The following is a 24,146-nucleotide window of genomic DNA, read 5'->3' as shown; positions in this document are numbered from 1 at the left end:
TCGTTGCATGTTGAGAGATATGTCTCCTTACCTCTGCCATCAGCCAGACACCGGTTGTATCCCACAGGGCTGAAGTACTCAAAGACAAAGACCGCCACCGCAGAGATTATAAGCAGCATTACAAACATCATCACCCATACATCAGCACTGAATGGCTCTAAAGAGAAAGAGACAGAAATTTTGTAGGTACTTTTCCATCCTACCCCAAAATACAAGCCAGCCCCATCAGTGGAAGCCAAGTGCAAGGACATCCACTTATGGAAAGGGCCTTTTCCCCTCGTCTCCTCACCCTGCCCCCTAGGGAGGAGAGCTGGTATTGTTCTATCTGGCAAGCAGAAAGGCTTATGTGGGTGGAAAGATTGGAAGAGCCCATCATTAAATTCCACCCAAAACTGATTTGGTTACTGTTTCTTTACAGTTACTGTTATTCTAAATGGCAGCTGCTTTCAGATACAGAACTTACACAGGAGTGAGTTTTTGCCAGCACCTTACGGTATATAATGAAGGTGCCAGGTGAGCTTCCCTGGAGAGAGCATCCCACAAGCGAGAAACTACTGCAGAAAAGTCCAGTTCTTGTATTGCCACCCTCCAGACCTCACACGAAGAAGGGCCTCAGGCCCTTCTTGCAGGCTCTGGGTGGGTTAGTATGGGGAGAGGTGGTAATATGCAATTGCAGTAGTTTGCAATACGTTCTAGTGGTTCTGCCTTTGAAATGTGTTCAAAATACTGCTTTCAGGCTGATGTTAGGATCCTGTTGTCTGGAGCAGGTGACTCCATTGTGATTCACTTTGCTTTGACTCTCAGCCTGGTTTAACCCAGGCTCTGGAACTCTGTACCCCAGAAAGCCAGCCTAGTTCTTTCCCTTTCTGTAGACTGGCACAGAGCGCCATATTGATGTAGATCCTCAGAATGGAAATGAACTAGCCAGTTAAGAATTAGTATCTAGCTTTTTTGTCAGTATATTTTCTCTGCTGCTATTGTGATTTCATTTGATTTGTTAATGTTTTATGGTGCTTTGAGGGCTTTGCACGCAAAAAAGGCTTATAAACTTCAAAAAAGAAAGCAAGAAAGAGACTCTGCCTTCACTTCTTTGGATATAAGGCAAAGTGATAGGAAAAGCTTCTTCTGAACGTCTGCATGTCATACTGCTGGGATGCCAAATGATTGTCATAGGTCAACTCCAGGAAGCAAAGATCAGGGGAAAGCTGAATAAATGTATTTGAACATAATTAAACTTCTAGTTCTGGAACCTGGGACCAATATTTCTGAAGTTGTTTGTTAGTATTCTCATTTTCACATCTAGAACCTGGTTCTGAAATCTAGTTCAGGATTGAACTTTAGAGTGTATAAAGTTTCTTTCAAGCAGTGTGTGTGTGTGCTGTTTGTTTTTTAAATTAGAAAAAGAACAGCAAACATTCTGGTTGTTTTTCTTAAAATATTTTCCCCTGCACTTTGCCTCAAAATATATATATATATATAATTTAAAAAACTTTACCTAAAAAGGCAGAAGGTGAGACAGTCCCATTGCTTCGCGACACCATTACACTAATGCCTGTCTCAATGAAGGGTACAGAAAAGTCTACCACTTCTGAGCGTTCTGCATTTATGGTGAGGGATCCCACCGCCATATAGGCACGTTTGTCAACCACCTGAGACAAGGAGACAGAAAAATAGTTAATGCAGAGACTAGAGTCTAGCATGCAGGAGCTGGAACTTGTTCAAGAATAAAGGATGCTTTCGGGTAAGTTAAAACAGCGACAGGCTGCCACACATTCACAAGGTTTTGTATATATGAGGCAGGAAGGTAGAAAGCAAGGGCAAATGGTGTTGACATCACATTTGGAAATGGGAACTGGGAAAGATAAAGGAAAAAGAAAGGAGGAGGAAGGTGGCACATTGTGCAATAAGAGAAGAGAAAAAGAGTGGCAGGCTAGCTAAGAATTATTTCACATCATATTTGAACATTCAGAATGGAAGGTCAGATCAGTGAAAGGAAAAACAAATAATTACTGGGAAGGACCATCCTTGTTTTCCATTTCCCTGGAAAACAACAGCCCTCCCCACAAGTGTGCCCCTTTAAGGCAACCAATTGGTTGTGGGTTGGTTTCAGTATTTGTGTACACACATATGTACACATACCTGCAAAACACTTTGGGTGTTAGGACCAGAGACAATGTACATAGGAGGCTGCTTTATGCTGAGTTAGACCACTGATCCACCTAGCTCAGCACTGTCTACACTGACTGGCAGCAGCTCTCCAGGGTTTCAGGCAGGGATGTCTCCCAGTGCTTCCTGCAGATGTCAAGAGTTGACCCTGCGACTCAGCTGCTGCCCACAGATTTAGAGACTTGGAGAAAGGTGGCAAAAATCCTTTAAACTTTACAGTTGTATATACTGGTGTTTCCTTTTGTGTTATTGCATGTCATACCTCGCATCACCTCCTCCATCAAACGCATGCTGAGAAATACTCTGGCAGTAAATGGACCACAAGCAGCAGAAAACAACATTATTTCTATTGCTCTTCATTTCCTGCTTGTTCCATAAAACATTTTTTCTTACATTTGCTTTTATATTTAAAAAAAAACCATGTAAATATCATATAGCTTCACAAATTTGTTTGATGATAATTCCAAGATGATAATTTTCCCCAATGGCAAAATTCAAATTGATACACAGATTTGGAAAGCATAACTCAGTTGATTTCTGCCCCAACAAGTATCACCTGGCGATAGAGGGGAAATAATTCATTCAGTCTGTTGGTGAGCCTGTAAGTAAAAGCTGGTACCTTTCATGGCTTACCTCGCCTATCATTCCATTCCATGTTCCATTGATCTTCTTCCCATGTTTACCATTGGTTACCAAGTAAAGGTCATAGGTGAACTTGACAAACTTGGAGATTTTCTTGAGAATATCAATACAAAACCCTTTGCAACATTTCTTGGTGTACGCAGTCTCCTCATCCGTCTTGTTGCTAAACAGCCACAACAAAAAATGATTAAGTGTAACTGATAAATGATATTTTAAAACTAAAAACAAAAATATATGGCCCATTTTTTTCCATCATGCTGCACTCAGAAAGTGGATTTAATCTTGAGAAATTCCATATGATCCTTGAAAAACACAGAACTACCATGTTTAGCTGCAAATTCAAACTTTGTGTGGCATTCTCAGCAGAAACTGAATGTTATAAGCAGAAATTTTGAAAATATATTCTTGTCATTTTTCTTTTTTCATCTTCTTCCTTTTTTTAGACAAAGGTGCTAATTTCCAACAAAAATGTGATTTGGACAATTTTGATCTGTGCTAGAATTTAGAATTGTTGAAAATTGACTACTGTTATCCCCTACTTCTTTCCTTGGCTACTCTCTCTTTCATTCTCCATTACATCCCTAGCTGAAAACTCTGCTTGATGTTTCGCTGAATGAGCCAAGCTGACTGGAACGCTGAATTAGTGGCAAGTGGCAACAAAGCCAGCCTGAGACAGTCCAGCTGGCTTTGCTGCTGTGGAGAGAAACATGCTAGGAGGAATCAGCTGGAGAAAGATCCTGTTGGCACTTACTCTGTCACATTTCTTTTTTGGCATGGGACAGTGTTTCTCATACAGGTACCGCTTAGAGGGTCCACATTTTCCACAATGACAAACGGTGCTTCTTCTAGGGTCACTATGCTAAGATGGTCGTCCGCACGCTCCTCACTGTCAGGGTAAAGCTCAGAACGTGGCCACACATAATACTTCATCTTGAGACGCTTGTCCTTCCACCATCCCACCTGAAGCAATGGAAAAACAGAAAGAGATCATTGCTAAAACCATCACCCCAAATTACAGTCCACATGCAGCTGAACTTTGTAGAAATACATGGAAACTGAATGTCTGGATTAATTAATTTTAAAACTACGCACTAATTCCTGATCCTAAAATGAAGCCGGTCTTAATGAAGCAGCAGCAGCATCCCATTAAAACCCACTGAAACAAAAGGCCTCAGTTTTTAATATTTTATTAAGGATTTTCTTGTTTTACAGAAGTAAGTGTAATGCCTCGTATTATTTTTTTCATGTAACATTTTTACAAATCCGTTTCATTTGTTGAGGCATTAGGGGGAGAAGAAAAAAAGGAAAAAAGAAAGGGGGGTGGAGAGAGGGAAGATGGATGGGGGTGGGGTCGGGTGGCGGTGTTTAATGTATGTAGAATTTTGTTTATTATGTTTAATGTATGTAGAATTTGGTGTCAGCGTTGCTTGTGTTGTTCACTTGTGTTCCTTTGGTGGTGAGAGAGGTTGGGGTTGGCCTAGGGTGTGATTGTTTGCTTGTGATTGGCTGTGGTGATCTTTGTTTTTGTGTGTGAGTGAGGTGGGTTTTGGATCAGGTTAGTCATATTGATTTGTATGCTGTTGGTGGATTATTGTCATTGTCCTGTTGGGCTGTGTATGTGATAAAAGGGAGCCATACCGGGGTGAAGGCGTCTTCTTCTGTTTGTCCCCGTGTCAGTTTCAGTTTATTAGTTAATTTTTCTAGTAGGGCTGTTTCCCAAACTATTTGGTACCATCGATCCATGTTTACTCCTGACAGGTCTCTCCAGTGTCTGGTTATGGTGTTTCTGGCTGCTGATAGTAGGTGGGTTATGAGTTCTTTGTGGTGTAAATGGGCATTGTTGTCTTGGAAGATGCAGGGCCAAACACACATGCACAACCCTCAGGAAGGTGTCACACAAAAAGAGCTCTGTCTCTTATGCCCAAGTCCAACAACAAGAAGGCTTGGAACAGGGCTCAGAAGTAGATCTCAGTGCTTTGATCAGGTTCATATGGGAGTAGGTGATTATTGAGATTCCCTGGTCTTAGACCATTCAGGGCCTGAAATGTTAAAGTCAGCACCTTGAATTTAGAAACAAACTGGTAACCAGTGGAACATCAGAATAATAGGATCTAACTTGCAAACTCCATTTAGAACTCCGGAAGCTGCTTTCTCAACCCTCTTCAAAGGTAATGTACATTACAATAATCTAACCTGGGAGCAACTAAGGCACAAGGATAAATGGCCATGCCCAGTTTCTCCAGAAAAGGGAACAGCTGCAGATTAGCTTGAAGCTTTTAAGAAGATTCCTGGTCATGATGGCACTGCTCCCTGGACATCCAGGAGCAAAGCTGAATGCTGACTTTAAGAGGAATGTAACCCCTGCTTCTGTGTGAAGTACTTAAATGGGATGTTACCACAGCTAACACTACATTGCAAAGATAAAGGTTTTCCATGTTCCCTGGCTGAATTATTATTATTATACCTATTATACCTTTAATAAACACCCATTTAAGATTTTGCTACAAAAATGTAAAAAAAGAAAAGAAAAAAGAATATATTGTTCAGTTTTCTGCAACACATGACAATATTTTAACAGGAAGCTTAAATAAGCTTAGTTTTATGCTACTATGTATGACATTATGAACCTTCATCTTCCATTAATACCCAAAGTAAGTTCCTGGGAACTTGACATTACTGTGTTTTCTACATTGAGTACTAGATATAGAAAAAATATTTCTTTGAAATTGGTTCTGATCCATTCACAAGTTGACATTTTTAGGACTAATGCTCCTTGAGGTGCAATATTCCCAACAGAAAGTCCAGAATACCTATCAATAATGCTTTCAGACATGAAAAGTCCTGCCTTTGTGCCCATTATTTCCATCACCATTGACACTAATTACTGCCTTGGTTAGCACATATGAGACAAGAGGTCACAGGCTGAACAAACTCCCCTATATTTTGTGGCTGTGGCTCCCTCAACCTCCACCCACTGGGTTTTGGTCAAGGCAAGGTGAATACGGGAGCAGTGTGGGTGGAAGACTAAAGTGAACTTTGGTTGCTCACTCTTTACCTGCTTTGTGGGCTTTAATTCCTCATGTCTGTCAGTTCACCCTCTTCTACTATTGCATCTGATGTTTTAGAATCACTGGACAAAAGCACTTGTTATAGCCTCTTTGGATGTCAAAGGTTACGTCAGTATAATCAAGGATTTTTGGGTATTCTGAATTTAACAGCACCCAGATCATTAAATATTTATTGATCCTTTTAAAAAAATAATATCAAATTAAGGTTTTAAAAAGAGAGAGAGAATCCAATGTGGGCTTAGTAAACAAGTTATTTCAAGAAAGGAATAAAAGTCATTTACAGGCATAGGTGACCTGCTTACTCAGGATCCCAAAGGGTTTACAGAGGACTTGAACAGTCAAATCCATAGGTATTACAAGAATTATGATAGGTGGGTCCGACATTCTCCTGAGTAGGCAATAAAATACATTGTAGTGTTATGAATTTTGGGTTTGTTTAGAAGCCTAGAAACTCATCTTGGCATATGTGTGCAGTGTGGAATGTGTTGCACAATGTATGGAGGTGATACTAAGTAAAACGCTGCTAAAACCTTCAGTTGCTGGTGGAAAGTTTAAACACTTTGATGGACTTCCACGTGCACAAACCTCCATTACAGAATCCCACATGGGTGGCAGGTGCATCTAAACATTTAACCACAGGGGCAACAGGAAGCCCCTATCGGTCTCTTTCACAACAACAGAACCCAGTTTTAGGTGGTGGGGCTGGTAAGACTCCCTTAGCCCTGACCATATAGTTGGGTCATGTAGATGTTCTACAAAACCACATGGGATATGTTCAAGGACAAGCAAACATATAGTGGAAAACCGCAACTGTTAAATGCTTCACATGACAGGGGGTGCTCCAATCTGCAGTACAAAGGGTGCTCAGACTCTGTGCTAGCAGCTTTTGGCAAATATGGCAGTGTGTGCAAGCTGACACACTACAAACAAGGAACTTTGTGTGGCTACAATCCCTTCAAGACATCAGGCAAGTACCTCCAGATGGCTGAGTGAACATTTAAAGAGCATTTCTGTGTCATGATGAAGTCTCAGAGTTTAAATGATTAAGGCAACATCCAGTCACCTGTCGACAGCAAACTACGTATCAACTGAAAGAACCCAGAAATAAGTATTATTAGGCAAAGAGGTTCTGACTGCATGGTTACAATCCTATGTATGCTTACTTAGAAATAAGTGACTCGGAACTGAGGAGGGCTCACTACTGAGGATCTTGGTGTGAGAGACATTCCTTTCCTTTCTTTTTAGGGTATATCAGACATCACATCATTTTAGATGAGAAAAGCATAGCAAGGACATGAGTGCAGCAAACACAGCATTCTACAACCTGACAATCTGTTTGCATACCTATGAGAGGAGTAATGAAATATGAAAAAATCATTCCATTCCAATAAGCCTCATATCAATTGCCCAAAGTAGAGGGAAAGGGAAAGTTGTATGTGTGTGTTGGACCAGGTAAATACCACTGACACAAGTTAGCATTTCGTATTTAAATGAACACTTTAGCACTTCTAGCAGGCAGATTTGAGTCTCTAAATGTAGGCTACAGATATCATATTAAAAACTCCTTCCTCACAGAACTGGATCGGAAGAGAGGATCCCCATTCGTTTTTGAGATGGATAATGCATTTGCATGGATATGAACATGCATGACTGACTCTTATAAAAACAGGGGAAAGATCTGAGGGGGAGGCACTGTGGAAGGGGGGAAATATCCAAAGTAGCATTTAATATTATATGCAATTCGGAGGGTGCGATGTGTTACAAAGATGGCACTATTACTAACAGAATTAAAAGTCACATTTTTCAAGGCAAAGTAATTAAAAGCTAAGGCTTCCAATTAAAATAATAATGATAATTCTGAAAGGTTGTACAAACAAAAGGAAAGCATTCTGGAATCCCTGCAGATTTTGAGCTAGCAGTAAGTACATTGTTACAGCCATGGCTTCGCACTGCACCAGCTCACCTTCTAAGTGATAACTCCCTGTGCAGTTCTTGGAAGTCACCCTTGTAAATCTGTAAACCTCCTGTTTAGGGAAGTACAGCTGAGAATGTCCCCTGTCTGAAACCCTTGAGGGCCTCTGCATTTCGGTGTACAGACAATAATGAGCTACGTGGACCAACGTTCTGACTTGGCGTAATACAGCATAAGATTCCTATGGACCTGGAACTTTGGGGCCTTTGCAAAGAAAGCAGGTTCCCACAACATTTTTATATATGCTTGACTCATTTCATGCACTTGCACACATTGAATTGGTCTTCTAATTGTTCAATCTGTCCAAATCAATCGTTATCGCCCAATGGAAATCTCTAGATGAGCTGACTGAACTGGAACGAACAGTGGCAACTGGGCATGTGCTAAATCACTCACCAGACTGGTTCAGTTTGCAGAAATCCATTTGTGTTGATCTTAATATGTGCAAAAGGAATAACGAGAAGCACCCCCAAGTAACTTTATTCATTGCCTGACTCATCCTGAGTACCCTGTTCAGTCAGTCAAGCTATGTTTTATGCAACCCAGTGGATGCTCTGCTTTTAGTTGGAAGCCCCTGTTGGCGGCATCTCTGCTATTCTTTATGCCACCACTATTAGAGCCACACATCATCAAAGAGGTCAGCATGCAACAGTTGGAGAAGGAGTATGTAGAAAATCTGTTTACAAACACTTAGGGTAATTAATTAACCATGTTGGTCAAAGGAGATTAATATTGGTGGAAGCTTCGCGTGCAGAATTAATTAAAATGAAAAGTGCTCCTTCACAAGCTTCAAGTTCACCTTTCAGCAGCACCTGGCAAAATCTCTCTTTTTCACTACACCTGCAAAACAGGTGATGGTTATTAATGGGCTTTAAATTTTGCAGAACAGGACAGCTACAGAGCTAAAGAGATCGCTGCTTCTTCACATTCGCATAGCACCTAACCAAGTGGATGTGCAGGAAATAAATGTCCTTAAGAGGAAATGTCATTATTTAGTTCTCATCTCTCACTTCTTTCAATAAAATAATCACTTCCCAGAAATGCATTCTCCATATCACCCCCGATTGACATTTATGCAACTCTTGCCAATTTGTTTAAAAGACATTAATTATGGGTTTCCTTATTTATTGCTCCATTTGCATGCTTTCTGCAGCTGCTGAAATCATGCCCTCTGACCTAATTAGCCGAGGAGTTTAACAAGGTAAACTTTAAAAGCTTCTATGTTTAGCACAATGGATCAAATATAGTGGCACAAAAGTGATAAGGACTACAGGAGTCATATGTGGTGCACCCTTAAATTATTCTTGATGTCTTTTGGTACCTTATGGCAAGCAAGCTCACAAATATTCCTGAAGACAGGCCATGTGGTTTCCTGTTCAGGATGGTAGAATCCTTACAAGTAGTGAAAACTAATAGAGTTTAATTTATAATAAAGGCTTTGTTGACAGCATTCCTATACCGTGCTATATGCCCTCATGTAGATGTTCAAAGAGAATTAATGCTATCATTACTGCTTCACCCTGTGTAAATTGGGGGTCTTCTGGTGATAGATTGGAACTCACAACTGGGCTGCATCAGTAGCCCTACCACCATATACATACATAGTAAGTAATTTTAAAAGTAGATTTCATGCGGTGTGCTTAAGCAAGGGTTGGTCTTCGATCTACAAGTTGAAGGCCTTTATGTGGAGTTTTCTCCTCTTCTCATAATTCTAGAATTTGGCATCATACAATGAAATTTATTACAATAGTGCCATTGCACTTGGAGTCCTGCTTGAAGGCTCCTCATGGACATCTGGTTGGCCACCGTGAGTAAAGGGTGCTGGACTAGATGGGCATTTTGAATGATTCCAGCAGAGCTTTTCTTATATACCGTATTTGTCGCTCCATAGGGCGCACCAGACCATAGGGCGCACCTAGTTTTGGGAGGAGGAAAACAAGAAAAAATTATTCTGAATCCCAGAAGCCAGAACAGAAAGAGGGATCTGGCTTCTGGGATACAGTGTGGCTGTTCTGGCTTCTGGGATAACCGCGCCAAACCTCTTCAGGGCAGCGGGATGAAGGCTCCCCCTGCCCAAAGAGGCTGCGCAGGGCTAAGGCAGAAGGCAGGACAGGCGCGTCGCTCAAGGGGCGCTGCGCCTTCTCTCTCTCTGCGCAACGCCTCTCCTTCACAAGAGAGGCGCTGCACAGAGAGGGAGAAGGTGCAGCGCCCTTCAGCGAAGCTGGAGAAGGAACAGAAGGAGACCCTTCTGTTCCTCCTCCGGCTTCCAGGACAGGCACGTTGCTCAAGGGGTGCTGCACAGTTCTCTCTCTCTCTGCGCAGCCCCTTCTGTTCCTCCTCCGGCTTCCAGGTCAGGCACGTTGCGGCGAAGCCAAGGAGCCTGCATTCGCTCCATAGGACGCACACACATTTCCCCTTCATTTTTGGAGGGGGAAAAGTGCGTCCTATAGAGCGAAAAATACGGCACTTAAATAGACTCGGGACAGGCAGAAGCAAGGCCTTCTCCCACCACATAGAATCATTGTATGGAATTCATTGCTACAAGATGAAATAGTGTCCCCTAACTTCTGATACCTTTAGACTAGGCTCAGGGCTTAGCCACACTTCTGTTTGACCCGATGCTTTCCTGCAGTTTAGCACTGAATCAGAGCAAACGGCAATTGGGTTTTCCTCTCTGACCTGTGCCTAGAAAGCACAAGACAGGTGTCAGAGTTGCCAAGAGTGTCAGAGCAATGTCTTCTTGGCCAGACAACAAAAACTATACCAGGCAGCCCCTTGCAGCCATGTAGGTGTGGGAATGTGACCTTGCATGTGTTCAGTCAGGTTCAGACCAAGATTTAGACCACCTGTGCTCTAGCCGTTGATCCTCCTGTTTCATCGCAGGCAGCTATCACTAGAGCACCAAGCTGACCTATGTGCTTCACAGCAACAGTGTGGGCACTCATGTCAATGCCTTTATGCAAAAGTTTCCAGGATTTCAGAGGTTGGACTAGATGACCCTCATGGTCCCTTCCAACTCTACAATTTTATGATTCTATGAATCTCACCATCCCACAATGTGACAAGAGACTTGGCAGGAGTTGCAGCCTTGCCAGCTGAGAATTCACACACACACACACACACACACACACACACACACACACAACATTCAGGAATCCCTCATATTTCATAAGTGCAGGCCATCTCAATAGCTCTCCCTATCCTGCAGCATAAAGTAATTCAGCCCAAACCTCAAAGTACATATATTAGGGGAAGTGTTTCTAAAAATGCATGTATCAGTGAAAAACCAAACAAAAATGCATTGTATTAGTGGAAATTACCCACAAAAATGTGTAGATTAGTCAAAAGTGAATACAAAAATGAGTGCATTTGAAAAATCTGCACAAAAATGCTGCTGGATTTTCATGAATATAATTTATTTTAAAATTTGCATATTGCTGCAGAAATGCAGAGAACTGAATGTAAGATTGGGGAAATGAGAAACTAAGAGAAAATGAAATCCATAACTTTGTGTATTCCTATCAGTGATATTTATACTATATTTTGGCTATGCAAAGCATGCCAGAAAGTCTGGGGTTCATGTTTTACAACAGCAGAGAGTTTCTACTGCCGTATGAAACTATCCAATCTCCGAAAGCACAAAAATCTGCATTATACAGGTTTGTCTCTGCACATAGTACGTGTCCAGGCATGTAATTCCTTTCCTAATGATTTTTTTCCCCTTGGATTTTCTTCTTGAGCAATATTTTTTGCTGAGCTTTCTTTCCTTTCACTCAAGTTTTTTCAAGCATGTTTTCAGCAGGAGGGGATCTTGCCAATCTACATCATGGCCTGAGAGACAGTTTAGCGCTATTACTGATTAGAAAAGTAATGAATTTGCTTGCTATACAGGAGAACTATCTAAGATCCACTGACCACTCTGTAAGGCAAAGGCCCAGGTTATTTAACTAACAAGCAACCTGGGCAGTTCTGGGATCAGTCACTGCCTTAAAACTGCAGACCAAAGAGAATGGATGTTGAAGGCAGACTGTGGGCAAGGCAGAAAGAAGCATACAGGGTTACAAGAGAAAGCAGATTGCTTTTTTCAAAGTTGTTTTTTCCCCCCTGAATAGAGCAAGGCCAATAGAAAGATCCAATGTGGGGGGTTCCTGTGGGAATAAGGAATATCTCCCCTCCCCCAAAAAATTACTTGCTACAGTGCCACGTTTAGGTAGTGCATTCTTGCTTCTGTTAAGTTTTCAGACAGAAAAGCACTGCACAGACGGCCTGGGCACCTGACCGTTTTTTTCAGAGTTCTGCAACAGACTGCTCAAAATCCAGTAAAAAAAGAAGCAGCATTTTTTAAGGCTCACTTATTTATATATTTATATATAAAAAGAACATGCAGCTGGATTGTGCCTACTATTTCTGTGACCTTGGATAAGCTGTTTAACCTCTCTGTCACTCATTTTCCTCATCTGTAAATTGGGAATAGCAATTCTCAGTGCATCAAAGATAATCTAATCAATGTTAATGCATCAAAACAGATGTCTCGGATGACAATATCCTAATTAACAGATTCTTTGACTTAAGAAGGTAGCGCTGTGCATTTAAAGCAAAATTACCAAAAAAGAAAAAGAAAGCAGCATTAATCTTGTAAATGGGCACCCTCCCCAAGTAACTTTGTGTAAATCAGTAGATTCCTATTAGTGGCAAGAAGTTCTCAGCATTAATTTTTAAAAATACATTTCTAGCTTCTTGCTTTTTTCAGATAATATATTGAAACAGTGGTGGCAGTGTGTCTTAATCGATCAGAATCAGGAAGGCAACTAGTATGCATTGGAAGTATATTTTCTTTGATTTCAGATTTCACATCATCTAAGCCTATTTCATGGTTTTGAGAGACTTAGCACATGCTTGAAGCATTTTCTACCAGAAGAGTTCTGGGTCTCATGCTCACTCGAGGGAAGAGGAAAACTCGGGAATCATTTCACAAAGCCGACTTCTTTGTTTGGCACGACGTGCCTGAGTGAGCAAGCTTTTTACAGTTGCAGTTAAGTGTATGCCTGTGTCACAGAACTGCTCCCTCTCATACATTTTCTTGGAGGCTTGACTTAAATCATTCCTCTGGGCCTGCCTCAAAGATAAATAGCTGCTACTCACTTCACCCTGGTAAGAAGCACCTGGGAAAGGCTACACTTCAAGGCAGACCTTAGACCTCTAGTCTCTCTGGGCACTGAGTCTTTTCCACCTCTCTCTACCCCGCTCCTCTTAAATCAGGATTGAACACGATGTTTAGACATAGGGGCAGGGCAAGAGTGAGCTTCCAGCAGCACACCAGTCTAGCTCATGCATATATTTATTTATTTATTTTGTGTGTGTGTTTGGGTGTGAAAGAGCTTTATCTAAAACTGTTTAAAGAATTTGTCGTCTGCCTGCCTCTGTTAACACAGTTGGGATTTCAAAGGAACACCGTGGACCAAGACGACAGTTTTAAGAACATTCAGGATGGAATCTTTCTAACCACTGTGGCATGTGCAGAAGTCTTCCTGTTGTTGCTGCTGCTGCTGTTGCTGTCATGGCTAACATTTTATTGAAAAGTTTCTGATTGTATACAAGAACAAACAATTCCTCCACCGCCCCCATCCCCCATCCATTTACCTCCTCCCAACTTCAATCGTAGCATGGACATCCCAAACACTTTTGATTCTTCCCTGCCCGCCCCCCCCCCCCCCATTTCCTTGTCTGATAAACAACTATTATGGTATGGTGGCGGCAGCGGCAGCAGCTGCAGGGCAGCACTTCTTGTTTTGCCTCAAGTGGCTAAATGGAACATGCCACCCCTGCTTTCAGATTTCCTCAAGCAGAGAGTGTGAGTACTGTGTTCAGGAGGGGAGCCAGGACTTGTCCTTCACCCAGATCTCAGTAATACATAGCAGGTATAGCACCTCATCCATGATCAAATCATGGAAGATAGATGTTTTATAATGAGCCAACCTGGCAGATGATCAGTGTCTCAAAATAATATCCAACATTCATGACCACATTTGCAAATATTACACATCACTTGTTATAGTCCATCCTAATCACACGTCCATTTCTTGGTTGCTGATTTTAGTGATAGTACCTATTTTACAGGATATGGAATCAAAGCACAAAATCTCTCCATGTTCTGACTAGTCCAATTTTGAAGCGCTCTTTATTCAGTCCCGTTTTCTTGCCTCTAATATTCTATTCATTTTGGCGTGTGCTTTTCCCCCTTTTCTTTTAACATTTTAAATCTGACAGCACATCTACCTTTTCACCAATCTATAATGACCACCTTTGTCACTATCCGCAAATCCTACCATGTACACTTCCCACAAATAAGGCAAACAGTTTCCCCCCAGTCCCTCCTCTTTCACATCCATATGCTACAATAATCTGCACAGCCCATTGACTTTGTATTGGGCACTCAACAATCTATATAAACATTTGTTATTACTCAAAATAAAAAACTCTCCCAAATGTTTTTAAGCAATACACAACAAACATGAGGGAAAAGAATGTGTACAGGTAGCATGCAAAGTACTGAATGAGGGCAACAAGGCACAAAGGCAAAAGAAAAGGCTACAGAGGATTGTTGGCTCAAGGACATCCAACATGTCTGTGGAAGAATCAGTAAACTGATCATCTCCTGAATATTCTGGGAACTGCCATTTCCAAGTTGAAATTTCATGCACGTGTTATCCAAAAGTGCAATATGTCTACCGGCTGTGGCCTTATCCATCTATACAGAGCACATACATTTTGGGGAGATGTAGTCTGCATGTGTGGCTTTATACATATCTTGCCTACAGATAAGTATGTACATTCTGGAGTTCAAATATATTTGCATTTATAAATGTCTTTAAAGTTCTCTTTGCTTATTTCGATAACGAATACCTGCCAAGTGTTTGATATACTCTGGTTTCACCTCAGATCATTTGATATCCAGTTTTCAATGTATCTGATATCTTACAGTATTTAGAGTTTGGCATACAACAACAAACTGGAGACTGAAGCTGGAAGGCACAAATCTCACTCCAGAAACTAAGTGGAACAACTGTTCAGTCTATGTGACATGGAACTGAATGTGCCAAACATGGAGAAGTTATCTGTGAAAGTTACCTCTTAAATTGCAGAGGACTATATATATTTCCCCATAAAAAGAAGATCACAAAGAGCAAAAGAAAGCTGGCTGGCACCATGCTATATAGCTCTCTGCACCCTGTTCAGAACTAACAGCAATGTACAACAGATTACAAGTCCCTCCTCAGAACATGACATCTCACATGGTGTGAGCCTCTTCAGATTTAGTCAGAAGACCCAAGTAAGTATGCAGCCTTAGACAATGAAATTGGGATTTGGCTGGAAGGGAATGCTAGCCAGGACTTTACCAAGGTGGATACAGATAGAATGCAGATAGGTTCTGACAAATTACTGAATGATGTCTTAAACAGTCGAAAAGCATTCCCTTAAATGCTAACCAGCAACTATCTAAAAGACACTGTCCAAGTCTAAATTACAGTACTTTTTGAATTTTGAGTCCAAATTTAAGAATTTAAATCCAAATTCATAAATTTGAAATTAACAGATTTTGCTAGTCTACATTTAAAGAAAAAACAGCTCAGATACATTTAAAAAAAAATCTGGCAGCATTAAAAAAACCCCAGAAGAGAATAAATAGTTTATATGCTGAGTTTAATTGCTAATGTCAGAGAGACAGAAAGTGATGGATGAGAATGAATGGATGCCACAGATAAAGACTGTATAGGAGGATAACAGTTCAATAGCTGTTGTAAAGAGTTGCCTACCTAAACATTTGAAACTCCAAGAGGTTGTTATGGAAACATCAAGTTCCACTAAAAAATTCAAAAACCTGCTGATAGAAATGATCTCCCCCCCCCCTTTTTTTTTTATCCCCATCACATATTGTTCCCTGGGAGCAGAACTTTCTTCTTTAGTGCAGACTATTCCAGCAGAAGACCCCTACATAGTCAATGCACTGAGAACAGTTTCCTCAGGGGTGGCCTGTGGGGACTAATCTTGGGAGCAAAACAAGAGGAAGCAAAAGATGTCAGAGTTTTGTTGGCGGCGGGGTGTGTGTGTGTGGATTTCAGTGCAGCATCTTGCTAAGGGGCAAAAAAGACACAAGCCTTTTTTACAGGTAAATGTCAACATACAAAAAATTGTTCCCAAATCTATGCATATATACAAATATGCCAGAAAAAGACTCATTCTGAGTGAAGACACCAGTTATAGATTTACAGAAGTTGAACACTTTGAAGGTCAACTCTGTTTAGTCATAGATTTTTCTTTTCACTTAACCGTTCATCAGTATTAGTATTTTTCAGCCCAACAAGCTACATCAGTTTGCAGATATATAAAATACACAGAGTCTTGTGTAAGCTATAGATACAGCCAAGCAGAATTTTCTCCCAGGCTATGAGGAACCATGTGCTGCTGGGAAGATAAGTTCCCCAAGGTTTGCATTAAAAATCAGATATGATGTATGACCTAAGTGTTCATAACCTCTACAAAGGTAATGCAAAGGCAAATGTTCCGTCTGTCCTTTGTCAGTTTTGCTAAAATGTTACTAATATGCAAGGGAAGCCAAAGAGCAGAACTAATTAATTACTGAAACGCAACTTGTTTGTACATCTGGGAGTTCTCTGCTCAGGAGTAAAATATTTGGGGCATTCTCCAACCAAAAGAAAGTGCATTTAATTCTTAAAGCATTTAGTGAGAGATTTAAGCAAGTGCTCAGCTCTTCTCCACTGTCATCAATGAGACAAATGTTTGAGTTTGGAGGTCTTTTATGTATGCATTGAGTATATGTGAATGTATGAAACTGCTTAGTCCCAAACTACTGGATCTACAAAACATTACAATTCTTTAATCATGCACACTTGGTTTGATTTTTATTCTGCTAAGAGACACAAGGGTCCAGTCATTAAGTAAGAAATACCATTCATTCCTTTCTCTGATATGCATCCTATAGTAAACTTTGGATATTACTTACTTAATTATTTTATATCAGCCTACATAAGAAATAAGCAGATGTCAAGGGATGACAAACTGTATCATAAGAATGTAAGAAGAGCCTTGCTGGCCAATCTAATCCAGCATCCTGTTCTAATGGTGGCCAACCAGATGTTCATGGGAAACCTCAGGCCTCTGCAAAGCATGTCTGAATCCTGGGGCAGCTGAACCCTGCTTAGCCCTCTGAGGCCTGGGAAAAGTGTACCTAGATCCCCACCCCCCAAGCGGGCCTGGGAAGCCTGCAAGCTCAGTCACAGCTTTGTGATTTGGGCCTGTTTGCCTTTTACCTAAACCCAGGGGAGGCTGTCTATTAGGGCAAACGGGGAACTGTCCATGAACCTCAGTCTGCCTTCAGTCAGCCCCCACCTGCCTGCTTTCTTACTTTCAGTCCAGGGGGTGGCACTAGCTGTGTGTTTCCTCTTTCTTCGTCTCAGAGTCACTCTTGTAGAACTTAGCTGGGAGGAGCATTAGTTGGTCTGACAGTCATTGGCTCTGACTCCACCAATTGTTGACCTCTCTGTCTTCTGCCCTACCAGTCCCAATAGGCACTACCTAAACCGGTGCTGTGGGTTAAACCACAGAGCCTAGGGCTTGCAGATCAGAAGGTCGGCGGTTCAAATCCTTGTGATGGGGTGAGCTCCCATTGCTCGGTCCCTGCTCCTGCCAACCTAGCAGATCAAAAGCATGTCAAAGTGCAAGTAGATAAATAGGTACCACTCCGGCGGGAAGGTAAATGGCGTTTCCGTGCACTGCTCTGGTTCGCCTGAAGCGGCTTTGTCATGATGGCCACATGACCCGGAAGCTGTACGCCAGCTCCCTCGGCCAATAAAGTGAGATGAGCGCCGCAACCCCAGAGTCGGTCATGACTGGACCTAATGGTCAGGGGTCTTTTTACCTTTACCTAAACCTACTTTTACAGCCCAGTTCCAGCCTTCCTATTTCCACCTCCCTACACCGATCTCTGTCAAGGCTCTAAAAGAATGATTAGGGTTACAAAAACAACAAAGATGGATCTTTAGCAGCTACAACCTTTATTAAAAACAAACCAGAGCCTGTTCTGCATTCTTCCATGCTTGCTTAAACCTTACTGAAGCATTTAGGGGTACAAAACCCCACTTATGGAACAAGAATGCATGTTTGCCTGCTAAGTACTTTGCAAAGCCAATCACTGTGCCATGTACCAATCATGTCACAACTTTTGTTTTATTTTCTCTGGCTTATCCACTTGTCATCCAGTTAACGATTGGGCAATCAAACCTGTATAAATTGCCTGTATTTCCTCTTGGGGATTTCAACAGATTGCACCCACTCTCATAAAGTTATTATAAACTTGCTACAATACATGCTCAGTTTAATAGACAAAAGGAATCCTTCCCCATGCATGCCCTGGGCCTTTGGAGACTCTAGTGTCTTTGTCACAGCTCCTTTTGTGTAGGCTCTACCAATGCCTAATTCTATACCTTATAACCGCACTGCACATTGCTTAAAAAGCTTTCCTACCTATCACATTTCCTTTTCTTTAAAAAAAAATGCTGGATTTTAATAGATGCACATATGAAGTGTTCTTGACTAAAGTAGTGATTTAAAGAGCTTGAAGAGCCTTTAGGAGAAATGTATACAATATTACTACTGTGCAGCATTGTTGAAGGTTTAGAAAGGAACAAGGTAGGATAAAATATAACTTTGATTTAAAGATACAGATATGTTGTCATAAAAGGAGCTCAAAAAGTCAATGAAGAAGCCTGTATGAGCAGAGTTTTTATTTCTTATTGCTTTCATTTGTACCTCGGAAGCTTACATCATATGAAAGACACTGCTTAAGACGCTAGCCACTTTCTTTATGCATTTGACAGTCTCTGATTAAACTCCTGGATAATAACCTTGTAAGGCAGAGCCAAACTCACAGAAGTACAGGGTGTTCTTATCATTGCCTCCCAAAAATAACTCCTTGCCAATAACAGTCAATCAATTCAGCCTCTGCCAAAGAACACTTGCAGTGTCCCCACATCGGACAACTGCTGACTATGTTTGTCCACGTTACTGGAGGGCTACATGGCACCCAAAATAGATGGCAGCTACAAATGTGGACAAATCTCATTGAACGTACTTGTGGTTTGCAACAGTGGATTAGTATCCCCACCCCAATCAGTACTGGACAACTTGGTCTAACCATATCAATCTCTCACAATGCCCCAGAACAATGTTATGTCAGGGTGGGAAATATAAATGGTGGCTAGGCCCAACTGCCCAGCACCGCTCAGACTGCTGGGTCAGAAAAAGGAAGGCAAAGGAGAGTCTTGGGTAGGTATCAGCATTGAGCTGTGCCAAAGTGCTGAAATTGACCCTGCCAATCCAGGGTATAAAGGCTACTGATATCAACAGAATGAATTTGTCACATTAACGTGTCCAACTCATTTCAACAACACTTAAATTTGGACTAAAGTTTGCTAGATTAGGGCCTGTACGTATAACAATCCAGTGAATTTCCTTCTGCAAACTTTGTTTTTGAAACCCGATGTTTGCATTTGCCAAACCCCAGGTTTTCCAGAAGTTCATAATAAAGCAAATTCGTAATCCAAAATCTGGTCTCAAATCTATCAACAGAAAATAGTCTACTTAAGTATAGGGCTGTCTCAAAATAACGATCATTTCACAGCCATTTCAATCACATCCAAATGGGTTGTTTCGATTCATTAATTTTGTTGTGTGTGTTGTTTATGTGAAGTGGCAAATAAGGAATAAATAAGAATGTCTCACTAAACTATGTTGTGCAAAAGGAGACCCAAAGGATTAAAAGACCAATTTGCGGGTGATCAGAGATTAACGGTGCAATCCTGTACATGTCTTCTTTTTCTTTAGAAGAATTTCATTTATAAACAGAAGGAGTTACAAAAAGGGAACCAAAGAAAGAAAAAAGTGAGTGAGCATGAAGAAGGGGGGGGGATACTCAGTTACATTTCCATACGCTAGAATACAGATGTCTATAATCTTCAATCCTGAACATGTCTAAACAGATGTTAGTCTTTCCGAGTTCAGTAAGGCTTGCTCCAAACACACTAAAGTAGGTGGCAAATGTCATAGCTCAGTGGCAGAGCATAGTCCCTGGCTCAATCCCAAACATCTTCAGGTCAATTGGAAAATGACCCCTGCCTAAAACCAGGGAGAGCTACCAGTGGTGTCGCATGTGTTGGCAGCACCTGGGGCAAGGCAAGGAATGAGCACCCTAACCTCCTTGTGGGCCTTGCATGGGAGGCAACAGGCAGACTTCACTGTATCCCTGTGGCGGCTGCTCCTCAAAGAGGTCGCCTTTTGGTCCTGCGTTCATCCTCCCATCTCAGCGAGCTCCCGGACGAAGCAGCGGCTGGAACTCCTTGGCAGTCTTGGCAGCATCCCAGCAACACCTGAGACACAGCTGCACCAAGTAGGAGGACGGCAGAGAGCAGGCTGAGATACCAAATGCAGCCCTTCCCCAGTTGCCTCTCCTTGGCCACACAGTGCGAGGACAGGCACCAGCAGGTCCCGAACAATAGGTTGGCTCTCCTCCCCCAAGCGCCTCACCCAAGGACACAGGACAGGAGGGAGACCCCAGGGAAGGATTGATATGGGCCAGGAAAAGTCTGGGCTCCGGCCGGCCAACTTCCACCCAGGGGCAAATGTCCCTTCACTAGCCACAAGGAGAAGAAGGCGCCGCCACAGATCCGAAGGCCCATCCCAGGTGTGGCTTGCCTCCCTGCGGCTCTGGAAGGCAGCAGCCATTCAGCCTCGGCAAGGCAACCTGTTGTGGGGGCACAGGGTTGTGCCCCCTCAGAATTCTGTACCTGGGGCCATGGCCCCCCTCACCCCCCCATGCTATGCCACTGAGAGCCACTGCCAGGCAGAGAAGGCAATGCTAAGTTTGATGAACCAATAGTTGCAGATAGATGGAGCTAGATGGACTGATAAAGCAACTTTCTTTTTTTCTATGTTCCTAGCAATCTGATGTATGGCTCATGCCATCTTTTTTCCTCTTTTCTTCTTTTGCTTTTTGATGCCTTAGCTTTCTTAGCTTCTTTTTTCTTAGTTTCTTGGGGTACTAAGAAATAGCTGGCTGTGTTTTAAAGGCTGAGGCCCTCCTTGTATTGTATGACTGTGTTTTATTCATGTTTCATTATAGTTTTAAATTGCTTATTCTACTCTACCCTGGGGTAGATCATTCATGAAGAAGGGCAGGCTAAAAATATTTTAAATAATACATAAATAGCAAAATGAATCAGTGAAACGAGGTTGGGGGAGCCATTTCAAAACCCATTTCTCCCTGAATTACCAGATCAGTTTCATGAATTTTGGACTGAACTGCTGTTTCTCACCAGCTGTAGCACAGGGCCTTCAAATACAGTGTAAGGGAGGGAGAGGCATATTTGAGCTCAATATCTAGAAATTCAAATTCTGCAGACATTGGGGGGGGGGGAACCATCTGGTAAATTTCTTTATAAGGATTTACACTGGCCAATTCACCTGCTAGTTTCACAAGGGAGATTTATAACAAATCTTTAGACAATTCTCTCCCCTTAAGTCAGTAAAAGCTAAAATGCATGTATGGTATACACTTGGTGAGTTTAGAGAAGTGGTCTCACTTCTCTGTAAAGAAGGAGCCTGTCTTATAAACCAGGGATTGCAGGAAATGCAAGATATAGGGAGAAGGAACAAATCAAGAGATGGTTAATGGGACCTTTAATTGGGAAAGGCTGGCCAAGCCAGCTTATGATAAGTCATTTTAACTTAAGACAAATACATATAAAGCCAGCTGATATAAATATATCAAGTCATATTGCTAATGTTGGGGTTTACGTTACCTTTCCCTTATATTTCTTCCAATCAAAACCAATATATATAATTGGTATCATGGCAGCTGCAGAAAGAGGGCTATGGAAAGCCTAATAGAACCAAAGGACAAGAGCATCTGTTTGTGTATGAAAAGGAGCTGGAAAAGCAAGGAAACTGGAGACATTTGGTCAGTGGCCTGAAGATGTCAAGGACACAGGAGATTGAATTTCACATATTGATTTGAGCAAATCAAGCCAAACGTGGACCGAAGATTACCTTAACTGCTTGAGACAAAAGTAAGTATCTACTTAGGACAAAGGTGAATACCAGCCCTCTAAGGAACAACTGCACTGCCTTTACTCAAATATGTGCTTATTTAGTGCCAACCAAGCCAGGTGCATCTGCACAGGATGAGCAATTGGATGCCTTTATATGAAGTGGCAGCCCCCACAGCCTGAGGATGGTAGCTGGCGAGGCAAGGGCCAAGGGTCCCCTGTCAAAATCTGACTAGCACACAATGATGTAAAAAGACCAAAAGTAGCTGAAATCTGTGGAATCCAGCAAGTAACCTGTTTTACTCATACACTTCTAAACATCAGCATTTTGCATAGAACTTTGCATGTCATCTTCATCACAAAATGCTCCCGAAAGTCAGGCAGCAACAGAAAGAATACACTGGTGCACTGATTAAGCAGTGCAAACAGCCGCATGCTGCAATTTCACCCTTTTGAAGCTGCTGCAGAAAAGCTCATTTATCCCCAAGAATGCTGTGTTGCTATTCTGCATCGTCTTGAGAGGGCTCTGATCTCCTTCTGCAACAAACCACAAGGCCTCTTCCCCTACCAACCATAAAATTGTTAAGAACATATAACTTCTAGCAGTGTCTGCATGTTATGGAACTGTGCAGACCTTTCTGAAGCCAAGGGTCTGAAAAACAGCCCACGAAGAAGTGATTTATCTTGTCAGGTAAAAAAAAGCCCATATGGACTTGGCTGTCCTGGAGTCATATTCCTGTTTTAGCACTAGGTAGGGTTGCTATATTTCAAAAAGTGAAAATCCACAAAAGCTGTGGATAGCTTTTTGAACTATTTTTAATGGATTTCGCCAAAGTCTACACTTTTGACATGGGTTGCCATACGCCTGGATTTTCAGCGAATTCTGCCCAGACACTGTTTGCAACGGCCAAATCCCGGTTATGTCCAGGAAATTCTGGACGTACGGCAACCCTACGACTTGGCTTGAGAAGTATTGACTACTCTTCCAACAGCCCACCTGAATGCAGAATCAGACCCCAACAGAGTGCAGGGATGGAGCTGCCAACTGGTTGGGAGGGGGAATGAGAGGAAGAAGAAGAAGTCCCCTTATGTGCATGCAAGTCCATCTGCACATTTAAAAAAAAAACTGTTTGGATGTGCCCATTTTTCTCACAAGGAAAACAGGGTTGGAAACATTTCCAGTGTGGCAATGAAAATTTAAGAGAATTAATTAATAAAGGAAAATCAATCTGTTTTGCTTAAGGTTGACTAAACGGTGCATAGTTTGACATGTGCTCTGTACCTGAACATTGATATCACAATAGCAGAAATACAGTCCAAATCAATAGACACTGAGAACACAGAGTCCTCCCATAGAAAAGCTGACAATCAGGTTACTGTAATTTCAAGAACAGTGCCTGTAAACACATAAAAATAAATGCAGAAGCTTTGCATTGCAGGAGCATCTGTAAATGCTTCTCACATGGAGATAAATCCATGGGATGTGAAACAGGGAAGAGATAGATTCAGTCACCATCCTTTTTTACACATACTGTAATCTCCCTTGAATACGCAAAAAAAACAACTGCTAAGAATAACAACTTCCAAAGAAGATTTCAAGAGTTCGCATTTGGCACAACAATGAGAACAAGTGCCTTGGGATGAAAGCTCTGTGACTGGCAACAAGCTACTTCAGGCCAAATCTTCCAGTAGCAAGAGGTTCAGGAGGAGGGCAATAAAGTAATGAGTTTAATCCATCTCAGGAACCTTGATTCCTGTTTACAGCTGATCATTTCTGACCTGGGGCATCCACACTGGGTTCTGCTCTGCTAGTTGTTCTCGGACACTGGAATTTTCTTCCAGTTAGGGATCACTTAAGGGATATCCTAGCCATATAATTTCATACCAGTAGAATCCACTCGAGTTTCCAACATAGAAATTTGACAAGAGGCATTGTTTTATGTGGGAAATTCGTAAATAAGCTGCTTAAGACATAACACAATGAGAGAAGGCAGTGGAAAGAGGGAGCCATATTCTTAAAGCATGCCAGGGCTTTTTTTCCAGTCGAAACTCACTGGAACTCAGTTCCGGCACCTCTCCAGTGGGTGCCATTGCCATTATAAGAGAGCAAGGGAGGAACTCGTGGTGAGTTCCGGCACCTCTTTCTCTATAAAAACAGCACTGCAACATGCCAAAGCT

The 24,146-nt window shown here is 41.8% G+C and overlaps 1 protein-coding gene across 15 annotated transcripts in view; it reads right to left on the bottom strand.

Annotated features, from left to right (window-relative positions):
• GRIN2B (glutamate ionotropic receptor NMDA type subunit 2B) overlaps positions 1-24,146 on the bottom strand; it is a 292,093-nt gene that overhangs the window by 35,684 nt on the left and 232,263 nt on the right. For all 15 annotated transcript variants that reach the window (XM_080971223.1, XM_080971212.1, XM_080971213.1 and 12 more), the window contains 4 exons: positions 3,560-3,768; positions 2,800-2,971; positions 1,496-1,649; positions 32-157 (listed from right to left, as the gene is read on the bottom strand). In XM_080971223.1, coding sequence (XP_080827349.1) covers positions 32-157; positions 1,496-1,649; positions 2,800-2,971; positions 3,560-3,768 — 661 coding nt within the window. The remainder of the gene's footprint in view (positions 1-31; positions 158-1,495; positions 1,650-2,799; positions 2,972-3,559; positions 3,769-24,146) is intronic.

The sequence above is a fragment of the Podarcis pityusensis genome (assembly GCF_964106645.2).
Source record: "Podarcis pityusensis genome assembly, chromosome: 10".
NCBI lineage: Eukaryota > Metazoa > Chordata > Lepidosauria > Squamata > Lacertidae > Podarcis > Podarcis pityusensis.
Note: the sequence above shows the minus strand (reverse complement) of the source record. Positions and strands in the feature narration are given on the sequence as shown.